Here is a 16,713-nt window from a genome sequence, read left to right as displayed (position 1 = left end):
CCCACTCTTTAACCCCCATCCCTCCGTGAGGAGGGGGAAAGAAAAAAAAATAAAAAGAGAACTGAACGTCAGCGACAGGGTTCGAACCTGTGCCTCCGAAGAGATGTGATAGCCATTGAAATTTTGTGAAAACGTTCGCCCTCCACGGGTGCTTATCCCCTGGAGGAGTGTTGGACGTTTCGGTTAAATTCAAGTCACACGCCTTAGACCACTCGGCCACACTGACAATCTTTTAACAAGTTTTTCTCAGGGAGAGAAAATTGGTAAAATTTTGCAGTATTTTGGGGATTGGAGAATATATATCTTCAAAAGATTTGGGGTTGTGGGCTCGGTTTGGGGGCGCGTCGGGTTGTCAATTATCGCGCCCTAGCTGTCCAGAGACCCCCTTAATTGGTTCCCTCCACGAGATAATACCGACCACAAACAAGGTACTCTTTGATCAAGTATTTGACATCTGCAGGACTGTCATCTACCGCACTATTACTTGTAGCAGAGCCCTGTCACTAGTTATCATAAAGAGAAAAAAAGGTCCCCTGACTGTGTGTAGCTGTACAGAGCAGTCTCTACACTCTAAACGGCGAGGCCTTGTCTCAACGCAAACAGACAGCGTCGGGTATGAGATGTGAGAACAGAGACATTTTGTGGAAAGGAGCAAGGGGGCTGGATTCTGCATTGATCTGATCTCTATCCGTCCACTTCAATTCATGCAACTCCGTTCAAACGTAACAAACATGCGAATGCAATGCGTGACGGGGCCATTCATGTTCCAGCTTTCTCATCCAAGCACAATGTTGACGATTGTTGTGACCTTTCTGGCCATATTTTCCTGTCGTTCCAGAGAAGCCAGGACCTAGCATAACATTATGTCTAGATACTCACTTCGGTCCTTGGCTCTATTGGCCTCTTCCTTTCATCGCCTGACAGTCATCTTTCACACAGCCTGAAAAATATGAATCTGCAGTGCCGATCCTTTCGTTGTCGCAAGTGGGTGGCACAGAGCAAGTTCGGCCTCGACAAGTCTATCGCATGATCTCATTCCAAATCAACGCCTTCAATTCCTCCTTGCTGAGCTGGTCCTTATTCCTATCAAAGTCAAAGAACTCTTCTGGAATAGGATCCGCGGTGGGCTCATCGTCAGGGTCATGATAAGGCTCCAAGTACGGGTGCTTGAGGGCTTCTTCAACCGTGATGCGCTTGACTGGGTTGAACGCTAGCAGCCTCTCCAACAAATCCAATGCCAGGTCCGAAGTCTTGGGGAAGAGTGCTTTCAAGGGGATCTTCTTCTTGAAGGGCAATGACCGGATGTATTCTCGCGCACGTCGGGACTTGATGCCGTAGTAATCCTCCATCGTCGGAGTACCAAGGACATCCAATATTAGGGTGAGTTGATGATGATCTGGAACGCAGTTAGCACGGCTAGCGTCACATGAGGAGCGATTCATACAGTCTTTTCCAGGGAACAAGGGCTTGCCACTTAACATCTCTGCAAGTATACAGCCAACACTCCATACATCAATGGCTTTGGTGTATTCCTTGAACGTGAGCATGATTTCTGGAGCACGATACCATCTTGTCGCAACATATTCCGTCATGAATCCTGAGTTGTCGTCCGTTGAAGCTGCAGATCTCGCGAGGCCGAAGTCGCAGACTTTGAGATCGCAATTAGCATTGAGCAAGAGATTAGATGGTTTCAGGTCTCGATGAAGGACGTTCGCAGAGTGCATGGCCTTGAGAGCGCGCAGAGTCTGATAGATGAAATACTGGCAGTGGTCGTCCGAGAGATCTTGGGTTCTAATCACGCGATGCATGTCCGTTTCCATGAGTTCCTGTAAAAGAGTGTCAATACTCTTGCTCGCTTCTCCTGTTAATCCGAGACCAACCTGAATGAGATAGACTTCGGAGAAAGACTCATAATTTCGTGGCTTTTGAATGTCAAGAATCGAGATGATGTTCTCGTGGTTGAAGTATCGCAGCAGCTTCATTTCTCGTAACGTGCGCAGGCAGAACATAGAGTGATCAAATGGAGTGATCTTCTTGATGGCCACTTTCTGACCTGACGGCTTGTGCAGTGCAGAACTTTGACGAGTCAGTCGCAGCGTCCACAGATCCAATATTACACACGTACCAGACGACGCCATAAGCCCCCTCCCCAATAACATCTTGGATATCGTACTGGTCAGAGACGTTGAACGAGATCTTTCTGGAGCCTCCCGATGGCGCCGCTTGTTGCTGTGGTTGTCCCATGTTTCCGACAAGTCACAATAAGTCCTTGGTAGGTTTCCTGGTAATCAACCGAGCACGTGTCCCTGCCTCTGAAGCCGGCTGGGGTATCCAAAGTAAGATGCTTTCGATCACGGGAAGCTCTCGCCTTATTGATTCAATTCGGAGGAAGGTGAGCGTGAGGTCGCGGCTTTGTAGGTCGGAGATGGTAGTGAGGGTAGTTCGCTTGGGCGCGGGCCCTAGTTCAGGTTGGCTCCGCTTGTCTGCGCTGTTTCACAGTGGACGCTGGGTCGTCTGGACGCGAACTCCGTACTTGAGGCGAGGCAATTCAGCGCGCTCCAGGTAGTAAGATGTCAATGCTGGCAAGTAAAGATGCCCCAGCAGGATGGATAGGCGGCGCAGCCACGGAGGAGAGGGTTGTGGAGTGTACTGTGTGCTGCGGTAGGGTCAGATTCCACATTCCCTACGATATGCGACAACAAACAGAGCGAAGACGGCGTACAGATTTGTTTCCTGGTCTGGCTTCTCGCCTGCGAGGTTCAAGCCTTATCTGCAATCTTCAGGGCGGTAAAGACGTGTGGGTTACCTGAGAGTGTTGCTCAGAGTTGTTAACGGGCGCGGGGTTTTGTAGATTAGGGGTTTGCGCAGCGACCACGTTGCAATCGGACAGTGCAACAAAGGCTCAACAATGAGGAGATTTGACGAAACGAGGAACAAAGAAGAATGAGAACAAGAGATGTCTGCAATGAGATGGTGCCGCAAAGGTGATCAAAAGGTGAGTATCACATTGAGGGGAGGGTGAAGCAGCTGGCATTCACACTTCAGGACCGAATCCCCATTCACGCCGCGGTCGAATTGAAGGACGTTTGGATGAATAGGCGCCGGCATTGGCTCACTAGGCGGAGCTAAGGCAGAATAGAGCGGGCGCACTAGGCCCAAGTGGCCCTCAGCGACCCCTTCAGCGGCCAGCTTAACCCCATCCATCCATGGCCCGAATAGGCTCGGCCCTCCTGTGACAGTTTCTACCCACCCATTTGCCTTGTTTGAGCATGTCGGATCAGCGTTTCATCTTTTCTTGTTGCCGCAGACCATGAGCTGCTCCAAAGCTAGAAATAGCCCCAGGGCTCTTGTGGTCTCATCCATCACCATGGTCACTGACTACCCGATAGGTCAGAGCGGGACGACCCTTCTCATCTAGCCCAAGTTTATTGTGTACATGCGTGCAACAAGTATGGCTGGCGTGCATCATTTGACCTCTCCTCGTATCTCTTCCATAGTAGTCAGAAAGCATCCTCTTTCCTGCTCGGCTTTCATCAGAGGCCCGACCTCGTGTCTTTCTTCAGGGTGTGGTGTTTATTGCATGACCTGCATTCGACCGATTAGCAATCCACACCCACCATGAGTGAAACGTTCGATCATGACTGTACCTTTTCGCGCATCATCCCCATCCACTGCTGTAAGCTCACTCCTTGATCTGCTCGATCCTCGACAAGCATGGTTTGCGCCCAAAGCCTCAATCCTGGTTCGCCATCCTCTTTCACCACGTAGAGATGAGGCACCACGATGCTGCCCACCCCCTTGGATAGGTGGTCACGGCTCTTGGAGACGACTGCCCTCACTCGCTCACTAAAATCGTTGTCCAGCTCGGGTAGTCGTTGCTTGCCCACTTTGAGTTGACTCTTGTCTGCCAGTCCAAAGACGTCAATCATGAGCTGTTGAACAGCATCCCGTCCAACCCAAAGGAATTGGGTCTGTCCGTCATCGATCAGATACAATCCATACGGCACGAGCCTTTCTGACACGAGATTGATTGGTGGTGGGAGGATGATTTCGCCGGTCTTCTCATCCACCGTCCCTGCATCATCTGGCATATCGTGCAGAGAAAACATCTTCGGATAGATGTACTGAATCAGCAACGGGAGAGGTAGCGTCGAGAGCAAACATAGAGCCGCTGACCGCATGTCGCTGGGAATTTGTGACGATCTCCTGAGGCCTAAGTTCTTGATCAAGGCAAGGAAAAGCACAGGCAGACCTCGAAGGTTGGCAGGGAACTGAAGGCCACCTCCACCCATACTGCCTCCTGCAAGCTCCTTCTTGTACGTGGCCAGAAGCTCGACCAGTTTGTTCTGAATCATGTCCCGAGCGCTGTCAAGCCCGCTGTTGAGGACACGTTCGACGGCCTTGTGGCTGAAATACTCTGTGATGGCTTGCTGATCAGCCGATGCGTACACATCCGCCAGTTGCTGGGTTGTGGGTAGTGCGAGCGTCAAGACTCGAATTCGTCGTTCGCCGTTACACGTAGTGTGAAGGACGGCGGACTGCAAACACACAACTGGCTTCGTGATGGTCTCGTCGATTGCAACTTCCACAACGTAACTTTGATCTCGGGGGAATGCCGGGAATGCACACAGATCCGAGCTGCGGTTGAAGAAATTGCCATAGAAGGTGCTCATCCGCAATCCTGTCGTCGCACGAACACGTAGAACAGCCTCCAGACCGATCTCTGCCGACAGATAGTCGGAGAACTCTTTGGCGAACTTCATGGCATCTTCTTCTCTGGCGGCATTCCAGCCAGGATAGAAGTAGGTCTGGCCCCCGGTGTATCTTGGTAAATTGCTCAAAGACGCCACGTCCTGGTACTGTGAGGAAAATAGGAACATGTCCACTGAGATTTGTTGTTTCGAACATTCGACGGCAAAGCTCTTGTAGAAGCTGTTGCCCGTCTGGAGCAGGCTGCTTTCCTTGGACGTGCCGAGTAGTTTCTTATCCTCGCGCATTTCGAGCTTACCGTGGCCAATGTTGGGAAGTGAAGCAGTAACAACAGTCATTTTCCCACCAACTGGTCCGATAAGCTTGTGCCCAGCACGAAGGGCAGATCCCATGGCGGATGCGCCATTCTGGGTATTCTGGAACATTTCTTGAAGCTTATCCAGGAAATTTTCGATATTTTCCCGGCATTCGGTCAGAGTCACCAGTAAATCAGCAGGAGTGGGCAAGAATGCCTCTTCAAGGTCGCTAACAACTAGCATGCTTGTTTGGGCATTCTCGGTCCCATCCCGAGGGATATTGAAGAAGTGCAAACTGGAGTCGACCGCGATAAAGCCCAGGCGCGTGCGTCGATCCGCATTCGGTATCCGATCCAAGCTCTCTCGAATACACCTGGCCGTTGTTGCCAGGAGTCCACTCGACACTGCCGCATAACTGACGTCGAGCAAGAATAGATAAACAAGTGGTTGTGGAGGCCGAACCATGTATTCCTGTGGCGCAATGAACTCAACCACTGCGTGATTTAGATCTGGTCTCTGCCACCTGTCGAGACTTTTCTGGGCGGCTGCATCCCAATCAAACGCTTGCGGCACGTCGTTGGTCAGGTTGCACATATTACATCTCCATCGATGCCCGTGGTCCAGGAAAGTGACGAACGGATTGATGTACGACCGACATCTTCTGCAACGGGAGATGACCTGATCTGGCACTACTGGTATAGGATCTTCAACATCGTGTAGGGATGTATATGGTTGAATGACAAGGGCGAATGGAAGTTTCGACTTTTTGAGGAGGGAATGAGTGGTGGGAACGGCGTTCAGCGTCGATCGGACAAATTTTGGAGGACAGTTCGCAAAGGGTGAGGGTGTAACGCTGGTCTATGAAATGTTTAGCTTCCAACACAGGAATAAGGGAGCAATTCGAGTCCATACGTTAGGGGGAAGAATGACTGGCGGAGGTGGAAAGTCCAATTCCGCCACATTAAACGGCTGGTTCGAGAGATCGGTCGGGTAAAGCTGGTTCAAAACCGGAGCACGTTGTGCCTGCTGTGGTGCAGCGGCGACCGGTGGCTTCTGAGAGATGTCCATCTCGCCAAACTGTTGTGTCATGCCCACCACACCGCTTGGGGCAGGGTAGGCCGGCGCGGGAGGTTGATAACCTCCCAATGCAGCTGGTGGCTCCTGGCCAGGGTATAGAGGAGCTGCAGTCTGTTGCACTGCTGCAGGGTTTTGCTGATACCCTCCTTGCGGATAGCCTGCTGCATCTTGTTGAACGGAATACCCAGAGTATGCAGCGCCGCCCGCGGGTTGTTGTCCTCCCAGGGCAGCATTCGCGCCGGCACCGAACTCGTAGGCTTGTCCCGCATAGGCGCGCTTCTTCCTGCCAGCATGAGCCGGACCTGGAGCAGGCGCTGGTTGCACCCCTGGCGGATTGTTTGTTTCGTAGTTTTCATAATTTTGACCCGCAGGTGGTTGCGGTGGCTGCTGACCGAAGCCATCTTGTCCAGGCACGCCTTGCTGAGGATATTGCTGGGGGAATTGTTGCGACATCTTCGATCACTGCCCTCGAAGCTCGTTCATGCAATTCTCGGTCCAGACGTGAAGGAATCGACGAAGGAGCGTAAGTTCGTCTGTGGCGTAGAGGGGACGTATAGTGCGGAGGGAGGGCACTCTGAGGGAGATATGCCGATAATGTGCGAGGGCTTTTATTGACTTGATCGGTACAGGGTCACGTCCATACCGGTTCAGAAACAAGGAGAATGTACGGACAGCTTGGTCAGAGGGAGGGAGGAAGAGCTCTTCGAGTTGAGATGTGTCTAGCCAAATGGTGGATGCTGAGCAGACAACTTGTCCTCAGATGTGGTGGAAATCTGGTTCCTCTGCGGCACTCGGCGTAGTTTGCCAGATTGCCCAATCGGCGGCCACCTTGTCCAAATGCCCGCTTCAAGGCGCCATTCACTGCACCGTCCATGCTCTTTCTTCCATCGCCACACGCTCTTTGGGAACTGATGAGAGTGGTTCTCGTTAAATGAGGTGTTGTGTTTTTACATTCCTTGTGGCAACTAACTGCAAGCTATAGACTAATGACGGAGTCCTGAATTACACTGTATCCTTAACACCATGCTGTACGCTTCAAATGACAAACCAGCTCCTCCCAAGAGCATCCTGCGACTCAGACTTTTCGGGTAACTGTCCAACCTGACTTATACACCGCTTCTTTACACACTCCGAGCACCCAGGTCGTAAGTTACTTTGCCTTCGTGAGCCGGTGGTAGGACCGCAGGTTTTGTGATGAAACCGGCCACGATGAATATCGTGACAATGATGGCCTCCATCAGAACTCCCAAGATGCCGTGAACAAGGATGGCGGACCACTCCAAGCTCCAAGAGCTGAACCATTTGGGATTGTTGGCGAAGACGCACAGAAGAGAGAAGGCCATGCGGACGGCCATAAAGGGCAGAGCCAAGGCAACCGCGAATAGAAGGCCGCGTTCGCCAGGCTGAACATGACCGATCTTCAAGAAACAATGTCCTGTGATGAGGAAATCGGCGACCAGAACAACCAGGAACAGACACACCGCGGCTTTTAGTTCGGTGAAGCCCTCCGAGACATTAGATTGGCTGTCGCTGAAAAGATTCGTGCTCGCGACGACGCTGAGGATGAGACCAACAAGACTGGGGAGGTGAAGGAGCTGGAATACCCGATGGGGCAGACCGTGTGGTGCCATGCTGTCCTCAACACGATCTAGGAGGGCCAACGCTGTGGAGAGAATTGCTGACAGGCCAAAGCTAGTCATGACATCGTACGTGATGGTCAAGCCGCTGGATGGATGCTTGACATCGATAAGAGAGGTGATTGCGCCGATCAGTCGGAATAGACAGATCATGACGAGAAACCTCCAGCCGAGTCGTTTGTGATGGCCATGCTTGTAGACGATATAGGCCGAAGCTATCAGAGCTGGGGTGAAGTAGATGAGTTCGAGGATATCCAGTATCTCGAATGCTGAGACGCCCATGGTGAGAGATGTGATTTGTAGGGTTTCTTCGTAGTAATGGTGTCCTTCTCACTAGTTTAGTGACCGGTGTAAATTGGGACGTCCAGCTGGTTGTGAGGATGTGTGGTGCTGTGCCTTATAGGCTTGCCATTTGACGCAGATGGTGCTGAGGGCATGGAACAACATTGCTATATATCCTCGATAGGGACATGAGGCTATTGAACATTCTTTTTGTGACGCCTTGAAGAAGAGGCTTGGGTTCGTCAATGCGAGGGCAGGAGGTGACCAGTTGGGGGTTTCTGCCTTGTTGAGGGGGCTGTGCAACCAATGTGAGCGTTGTAGCGATAATGGACTGAAACGGTTAGCTATGCGAGGCGAGATAATAAGCCACTAAGCCAATGGCCTTTCTCCTGACCATGGACTTCGTATTTGTACCTAACGAGTAACTACTCCCGACTGCAGTCCCAGGAGAAAAACTTTGGCCCTCGTTATAGAAACCAGCCAACCTAGTTGCAAACTTTCTCATGTCCATGCGTGCAACGTTCTCCAGATTTCATCTGGAAATTATCCTAAATACTCACACCAAGGTGGTTTCTTCCATCTTCTCGGCCTCCGTCATGACTGACCCGAACTGTCCACCAAGACTTCGATGTATGCAACTCCAATAAGCCAAAAAAAGTCATGTTCTTCGGGTGTCAGGTCACTTCCCTAGAAGCTGGTGCGGCGCGGCCTGGCATGATCCATTCTCGACGTCCACACTCGATTTCCAGGCCATAGCACGAATGGTGTCCATCCTCTAGTGAAACGTCATGCCAAAACATGATGGAGGACGAGCAAAACTAATCACGTCGTCCTCGAGACGATGAAACTTCAAAGGGTACAATTCCACCTTGTGGCGAACCTCTCCACGTTCGACGATATCTGGGGTATGATATACAGTAGAATCCCTGTCAATCCGCATCCTTGACTACCACCAGTGCATGAATAGATCCCCCTATGCAGGGAATCTGCGGCATAGGACTGCGGCAGCAACGCCATCCATGCATCTCAGTGACTTCTGTAGAGCGGACTTGAGAATGTTCGGAGAGCAGACTGTCCAAGAGTGACACTGTGATCAGTCCGACCCTGGGGATCGTCCTCGTAGGAAGCAGCAGATTCCAGCAGGAAAAGGCGAACCTCTATTTCTCCCGCATCCCCCTCGGAGTCTAGGCAGCGCTGCATTAACGATGGGTACATCAATGCGAGAGTCGAAACATCAGTGCCACTACACACGTCATAAAGTCAAAGCAGAAGGCCACCTGGGCGTGCCTTGGACGGCAACGACGCATTCTGTATTGTGATGGGGGGTTTGGGTACTGTGGTACTACCTCAGCCCCAGGTCTCCTGCAGCGTGCGAGGTGCTTCCCCAAGTTACTCGAGAGACAGGCTGTGTACTCGGTGTCCTGTGCCTGCCAAGGTCGAGAACAGTCTAGGCGCTCTCTTGGAGTATTCGTAGGCGAGGACAAGAGCGTGAAACGAGTTTATTAGCCTGAGCGACCTGAGCGACTCGCCCAAGGTTTGGGGCTAAATGGCTAGGACTTGCACAAGTGACGATGGCCTGCGGGGTACAACCACAACCACAAGTAGTAGGGCGATTGGGCGTCTGCTTTGTCTCTGCAGATACTAAATTTAGCCGAGTTGCAGGTGAGTTCCAATGCGTCACGAGCACTGAGAAGGAGTTCGATATTTCTCAGGCCTTGATAGAGATCCACCATGCACTCATGCCCCACCAAGTACCACATTCTGGATGTATGATGTATGTATGTCGGAATGCACATCCACAGGGGAGAACAGCCTTGGGCCTCCAGTTTGCCTGGTCCTTAACTCCTTTTAAACCAAGGGGGAGACAAGTCCACGACGAGATCCACGCCAGGCGAACTAAGCATGTATGGTAGATAGCGAGAGACGTACGAATTTCACCGTACGAGGTACGAGAGATGCCCCGTGACATGTGATTGTTACGATCTGAACATCTCAGCTACTCCTCACTCCTCCATGACCTCACATGGACAAATATTGCTCGATACTATAACGGAATCTTTCATAGCATCGCTCTGAGATACCATCCCAAGTTTATCGCAGGAACAGAAATCGTAATCATCGAGCAAGCATCACACAAGCAGCAGTCTTAGACAACAGGCTCTTGATCATTATAGCTTGGTGAAACCCCAGCGTCCCTCAGCATGTCGTCGAAACCCAACACTGTTGTCCTCGGAACTGCTCTTGGGATAACATCTTCGGCCATATTCTTCGGCGCTAATCTTAGCATCTCATTTTTGACCGTCCCGGTTCTGCTGTTACCATCCCCCAAACCAGCCTTGCCAGCCCCAGCAAACTCTGAAAATACAAACTCTCCAACATCCACCTCTCCCCAGAGACCCGCGACAAAGTTTGGACACCTCGCCCGGCAGTGGCAGGAAGCTTATAACATCGGAAAGAAAGCAGGGCCATTCTTCGCCCTGCTTGCCAGTGGATGTTGGCTATACGCGGCAAAGCACCTGCCATCAGAAGCTAGGCTCCAGCGGCAACTACTCTGGGCTGCAAGCGGTCTCTCGATAGCTATTGTGCCCTTCACATTTGGGGTGATGAAACGGACAAACGACGAGCTAAATCGCCGAGCGGATGCAGCAACAAGAGATGAAGAGGATGACTCCAAAGCACACGCGCAGCAAGGGACAGTCGAGAGCTATCAGACTCACGATCTCATCCGGTGGTGGGCGCAATTGAGCTTTTTGTAAGTGGCAAACACAGGTGGAAGGATACCTTCGCTGACGACATATTGTCCAGGAGATCTTTGTTACATGTTGGGGCTATTGCCTGTGCCACGACAGCTTCAACTCTGTAAAGGCCCTTTCAACCTCGCCTTGTGACCTTACAAAAGCTATGACATCTTATGGAAAAATATTGCTTGAAGCGACTGGAAGGTTAGTAGTGCTTGACGAAGGAGACGTCTTCTTTCGTCGGTTCTTCCAATGTCAAGGTTAGCGAGTTTTATCCAGCGGAGCGGGCACAGAAACGCTGATATGTGTCAGAAGGCGTCAATACAGTATTGGTCTGGCTCGGAATGTTATGTGATAGTTGTGCTTAAAGTACTTGTATGTAAATGCAGAGTAACGTGTTGCGCAATTGCCCCTCATAGCAAACACGCCAAGATAGGTGGTGAAATTCTTGGCAGATTTTCACCACACAACTTTTTCGGAGCCAAGTGCTGCGAACTTCCAGGATTTTGACGACGATACCAAACGACAACCTCTCCACCAATTCATCGCGACCACCTTCCTCAATCCATAATTGTGATTGCTGAGACGCCCGTCTCGACGTTTGCAATCATGGGTGGCGTTACCGTTCGAGATGTCGATGTGAGTGCGACCCGAATAACTTGCTCGCAAGGAAGTCCAACTCGATGTTGTGGGAAAGAGACGCAGTTCTCACTACGACCTTGCGCTTTTGAACGTGGGTTTTCAGTGAAAGAAGTATGGACTGACGATGCGGGTGACGCAGGCACAAAAATTCATCGAGGCATATGCAGCATTTTTGAAGCGACAAGGGAAACTCCGAGTGCCAGGTACGGCTCTGCTCCAGCTCTTTACAACCTACTCTTCCGGAACTGGATTGGGTGCTTGGAAAGATGAATCATCTCGCTGCAAAATATTTTATGGAGGAAGATACTGATAATTCATACTTTACAGGTTGGGTCGACACCGTCAAGACCTCACACTCAAACGAACTGCCTCCCCAATCCGCCGACTGGTTCTACGTCAGAGCTGCCTCAGTTGCCCGACATGTCTACCTAAGAAAGTCCGTTGGTGTTGGCCGTCTCCGAAAAGTCCACGGCAGCACGAAGAATCGCGGTTCTCGCCCCTCACACCACGTCAACGCATCTGGCGCTGTCGACCGCAAAGTGATGCAAGCTCTCGAGGAGTTGGGCATTTTGGAGAAGATTGACGATGACGAAGAAGGTGGCAGCGGAAAGGGCGGACGAAGAATAACACAAGCCGGTGCACGAGATCTGGATCGCATTGCCCAGACTGCTGTGGAAGGCGATGAGGAGGAAGAGGACTAAAAGTTTGCAGACGGGATTGGGAATCACTAAAAGAACCCCAAGTCACCTTTTACTCGCGAAGATGGCAGTCCCCCTCACTGCGAGGGTGGTCGCATGACCAGACTCATCCCGGAGCCTCGGATGGTGTGAAACTCAGTGATTCAGTGATCGGACTGACTGATCATGGAGCTGGCCTGTCTAGTTGTGAATGTTCTACAACATGGCTCAGAACAACCGATAAGGGCCGAATGAATTTATTTCAGAGTTGCATCCACTGTCTTCAGGTTTCCCAGCTTCGCTTCTCCATGGTTACTCGTACTTGCGCAAGGGGTTCGGACCAAGGTGCTTCATGTCCAGCCTGTGACTGCCGGCTATGAGGCTCATGACAGAGCCACTAGTACCACTACACGTTGTCCCAATCCCCGCCTACTCTGTCTAATCCGTTGACCCGAAACCGACACTCAATGCTGTGAATTCAACGAAGGGCCTGATTCCGTCTGGTGCTGTTAGTGTCAGCCTTGTCGGCAAACGCGGGCTAATCGCACAGCCCTGCTGACTTGGCAAAGGGGGCCAAATCCACCTTCTAGAAACTGGATTTGGGGGCTTCAATCTACCCAATCCACCATCATTCTCAAGCACGCCTTCCTATATGGCTCAGCCCAGAGCTTGTCGTTCGCCCTCGAAGCCAATCACCTCGTGACACCGAGACGGATGTCCACTCGATATTCTCTTCGGAGCTGGGCAGACACTTGCTTTCCCACCTTTACTTCTAGGACTCGCTACATAGCCTTTCAAGGCGTCTGTTGTACTGATAGACAAGACGGCACGAAGCTCCCTTCGTCAGGCTGATTGGCGAATTTGCTCGCAGCTGTGCACCTGACAACCACAGAGAGCGGCGCAGCTCCACCTTGACTGAGAATACTCGAACAGTCGGCCCGCGCACTTTGTATAGTGTTCTTGCTATGGCATGGCGCGCATGGTTAGGCAGCACGGCTATCATGAGGATACCACCAATGCCTCCACCAAGAGCCTCTCTCCTCCCACCAGGCATACTTGGGACTCATCTCAAGCCGTGCCAGCCGAGGAACAGTTCACCTTGGGTATTGAGTCATGTTTTAAGCCTTCGTTTGACCGTTGCCATGGGCTGGTTCTTGTGCGTTTGTCTCCCAAGCCCTGGTGTGCCATTTCCCCCAAGATAGCAAACCTCATACTCATTTCCATGTCACGACCCAAGTGGGGCGATGCAGCTTCCCATTCATAGTATTCAATGACTTTTGTTTCCCTGACCTCTTTGATTTTCTCCCTTCTAACCTGCTACATTGTCTATCTGTACGTCTCAATGTCACAAAAGGTCACCGAAGCCTCCAGCAATGAGGAGCGTCTCCCAGACGAGACTTGGGAAGCTTTTAAGGATGTCGACTTCAATAGGCGACCCGGCAACGACTGGACAGTACAGAATATACCACCGGAGCTACAGGGAGTTGAAGACGACTCGAACTTGCCTGAAAAGCTCAAACAAATTCTTGCTTGGTCATTGTTCCCTGACCTCCCTCCACCGCCACCAAGCAATGACAGGCAAACTGTTCAACGGACGGAAGGGTTTAATGTTCGAGACTCTGTCCATGTACAAGACGATGACAATCCTCATCAGACGATTGCAGAGTCGAATGGTCGCTCTGTGGCGTCTGAGGGATTTGACAACGACGACACATCTGAATCTCGAAGCACACAGTCCGAGCGCCGTTCTGAGAGAGGTCGACTGAGAGCACGATACCTTGGAGGCGGAGTTCTTGGGTCTACGCTGGGCCTTCTCACTACCCTCAAGGGCAAAGCGGACAGGGAGTCATTGCAGGCTTCTGCCAGTGCAAAGACACTGTCAAAGTCTGCGACTCAGGTTGAATGCACAAGTTGCTTTGAAGATGCTTCCGAGCACGAGACGAGGAAACTTCCTTGCAACCACTCATATTGCAAGTCCTGCTTGACGACCCTGATCACAACCGCCCTCCAAAACGAATCTAGCTTTCCGCCCAAATGTTGCTTGACAGAGATTCCATTGCAGACGGTTTTGTTGTCACTCGATGCTAAACACAGGGAGTTATATAAAGAGAAGGCTGCTGAATATTCTGTTGCAGCTCAAGAAAGATGGTATTGCCCGAACACAAAATGCTTGAAATGGATACCACCTTCAAAGCTGCAACGCATCCGCAGATTGAACATGAGATGTCCCCATTGTGCAACCAAGATTTGCAGTATATGTCGCGGCCTGGCTCATCGAGATTCTGCAGATTGTCCTCAGGACTTCGGTCTCGAAGCCACGATGGTGCTAGCTGAACTGCAAGGCTGGCGACGATGTTTCAAGTGCCGCACCATGGTCGAGGTAATGTTGTATTTATTTGAGTTATAGAACCGGGCTAACGATTACCAGCGCTCGCAAGGTTGCCGACACATGACCTGCAAATGTGGTGCGCAGTTCTGTTACTCTTGTGGCGCAAAGTGGCGGAGTTGCGCTTGCACCGAGGCGGACGAAAACAACCGTCAAGAAGAGTTGAGACGCCTTAGAAATGAAAGGGCCGAGATAGCGGATGCCGAAGCTGCGGAGATTAATCGAATAATCGCTCAAGTCGAGGAGGTGGAGCGACTTCAGGCCGAGGAACGTCGAAGAGAAGAACAGAGACAACAAGAAGAGTGGCGCAGAGAAGAGGCTGAACTTGCGAGGCTCGAGGAGCAGCGCCTGCAAGAGGAGGCAGATAGGCGAGCTGAAGAAGAACGAATGGCCCAAGAACTGCGACGGATTCTCAAACTCTCGGTCGAGGAAACATGTGATAAAATCCAGTCTGCATGGAACGGTATTCTGCAAACACAGAAGAAGACCCTGGACAACAGACACTTGAACGCCGAACAACAATATATGCTTCTCCGTGACGAGGCATGGGCGCGACAACAGGAAGGGAATAGCGAGATATTGGCAAAGATGGAATCCAATATTTCGAAGAGGACCACCAGCGTCAAGGAAAGGCACGATATGGAGATGAGAACCTTTGACACTGAGCAGCAAGAGCTGGAAGACGACATGTTCTTGGAAATTAAGCTGCACCTCCGTGGGAAGCAGGACAAGGAAGCACGAGAACGCCGTCTTCAGGAACGATTCCAGAGGCAGCGCGAAGAGAAACAACAAGAAATGCTCTCGAAGCATCAATCCGAATTAGACGCCCTGCAAATGAATGCTACAATGGAACTCCAAGGCCTGACACTGTCTAACGAGAGCAAGCTGGCCAGACTTGAGCACAAATCCCGAGTGGATTTCGAGCTTTCGCTGTTAAATGTCGCAGCAGATCGCGCATGGTTTGGCTTCCTCGCAGAGAGACGTCAAAACATGGTAGACGAAAATCGGCGGTTGATGCTCGAAGCCCTGAATGCTGATCAGGAGCCGGTTGGCTTGACCGAGGAAACGGCCGCAACGGTTGGGCCATATCTGGTAAACGTGCAGCGCACAGCATGTGGGGTCGACTCGTCGCCTCGCCTTGACAGTGCACCTCCTCAGGAGAGCAGACAGGAGCCGTGGAAAGAGGTGCTGTCACCGTCACCGGCAAGCAGTGCATCACCAGCACGCTCTCTGTTCGAGCTTGCAGCGACGTCCCAGCAATTGTTGAACAGTCTAGATGTATCAGCTACCACTCCAGAGCCGAACGACGAGAAACCACAACCCGGTGCTGTCGCCCACCTCACAGCCAACACCGCCTTTGCGTGGATGACTGGTGACAACGCCCCGGAAAGCGCTCACAGTGCCACCGCGCCCCGCTCTCCGCCATCTCGGAGTCATGGACTCTACCGCCAACCTCGTACACACGCTGCACCCATGAGATTTGCGGCGACCAGCGACCTTGTCCCGATGGCAATGTCCGGTGCGCTGCGCCAAAGAGCAACTTCGGCACCACCCAAGGACCATGCTGAAGTTCCGGCTTCAATTCCTACCCCTCTACAGGCTGGGAGACGGCGATTACAAGCACATTCAGAGGGTTGGGACGCACCAGAGCACTACGTGAACACTCGACCACCGACACCGCCAGTGCCCAAAGTGCCGCTTATCTACCTCGACCAACAGTCCAGTACCCGGGCGGGGCTGGGGGAGAGTTCATCCACGAGCACGATGCAACAGCCGAGAGTACTAGGTGGGTTAGTCCCCACCAACACGACGAACAAAGACAGTCGTCACAGCGGCCATCGACGACAGGTATCCTCTTCCTCGTCCTCGACCTCGGCTGCCAGCTCGCTCCTGGCTGCTTCAATTGCAGCCACATCCCGCTCGTCGTCGTCGTCCCCTTCTACCCGCGCAACGAGCATCCGCAGCAGCGGCGACAGCCTCTTCCTGCACAGTCTGATCACCTCGACGACCAACGCCGCCACCGCGGCAGGCCGACCATCGACGTCGTCGCTCTCGCCCGTCTCGCCGATATCACCCAGCGGCGAAAACGACCGGACGACGAAACAGAAACCCAGTTCCAGGTCCATGTCGAGTCCTAGACACGGGCAAGGGCCACGGAGGCGGCCGGCGCGATCAGTCTGGTCGATTCTAAGCTGAGCATGACATCGTCAATCCATCCATGGGAGGGGAACTCGGAGAAAGTTTGTTCAGCAACACATTTGGGCATGG

The 16,713-nt window shown here is 52.0% G+C and overlaps 6 protein-coding genes across 6 annotated transcripts; 3 read left to right on the top strand and 3 right to left on the bottom strand.

Moving 5' to 3' along the window:
- Positions 1–1,019: 1,019 nt before the first annotated feature.
- AYO21_05557 (mitogen-activated protein kinase) lies at positions 1,020–2,244 on the bottom strand (the record flags this gene model as incomplete). Its single annotated transcript, XM_022655526.1, has 4 exons — positions 1,020–1,396; positions 1,445–1,826; positions 1,881–2,076; positions 2,126–2,244. The coding sequence occupies 4 exons, from the start codon at positions 2,242–2,244 to the stop codon at positions 1,020–1,022; spliced, it is 1,074 nt and encodes a 357-aa protein (XP_022512226.1).
- Positions 2,245–3,635: 1,391 nt separating this feature from the next.
- On the bottom strand, positions 3,636–6,536 carry AYO21_05556 (protein transporter SEC24; the record flags this gene model as incomplete). The annotated part of the gene is made up of 2 exons (XM_022655525.1): positions 3,636–5,864; positions 5,919–6,536. 2 exons carry the CDS (start codon positions 6,534–6,536, stop codon positions 3,636–3,638), a joined length of 2,847 nt encoding a protein of 948 aa, XP_022512225.1.
- A 668-nt stretch (positions 6,537–7,204) lies between these two features.
- Positions 7,205–8,002, bottom strand: AYO21_05555 (hypothetical protein; the record flags this gene model as incomplete). The annotated part of the gene is made up of 1 exon (XM_022655524.1): positions 7,205–8,002. The coding sequence occupies one exon, from the start codon at positions 8,000–8,002 to the stop codon at positions 7,205–7,207; it is 798 nt and encodes a 265-aa protein (XP_022512224.1).
- A 2,201-nt stretch (positions 8,003–10,203) lies between these two features.
- AYO21_05554 (hypothetical protein) lies at positions 10,204–10,758 on the top strand (the record flags this gene model as incomplete). The annotated part of the gene is made up of 1 exon (XM_022655523.1): positions 10,204–10,758. The coding sequence occupies one exon, from the start codon at positions 10,204–10,206 to the stop codon at positions 10,756–10,758; it is 555 nt and encodes a 184-aa protein (XP_022512223.1).
- An 890-nt stretch (positions 10,759–11,648) lies between these two features.
- Positions 11,649–12,083, top strand: AYO21_05553 (40S ribosomal protein S19; the record flags this gene model as incomplete). The annotated part of the gene is made up of 1 exon (XM_022655522.1): positions 11,649–12,083. The coding sequence occupies one exon, from the start codon at positions 11,649–11,651 to the stop codon at positions 12,081–12,083; it is 435 nt and encodes a 144-aa protein (XP_022512222.1).
- Positions 12,084–13,401: 1,318 nt separating this feature from the next.
- Positions 13,402–16,641, top strand: AYO21_05552 (hypothetical protein; the record flags this gene model as incomplete). Its single annotated transcript, XM_022655521.1, has 2 exons — positions 13,402–14,439; positions 14,557–16,641. 2 exons carry the CDS (start codon positions 13,402–13,404, stop codon positions 16,639–16,641), a joined length of 3,123 nt encoding a protein of 1,040 aa, XP_022512221.1.
- Positions 16,642–16,713: the final 72 nt, after the last annotated feature.

Source organism: Fonsecaea monophora (genome assembly GCF_001642475.1).
Source record: "Fonsecaea monophora strain CBS 269.37 chromosome Unknown Scaff35, whole genome shotgun sequence".
NCBI classification, from domain to species: Eukaryota; Fungi; Ascomycota; class Eurotiomycetes; order Chaetothyriales; family Herpotrichiellaceae; genus Fonsecaea; species Fonsecaea monophora.
This window is presented reverse-complemented; position numbering and strand designations above follow the sequence as displayed.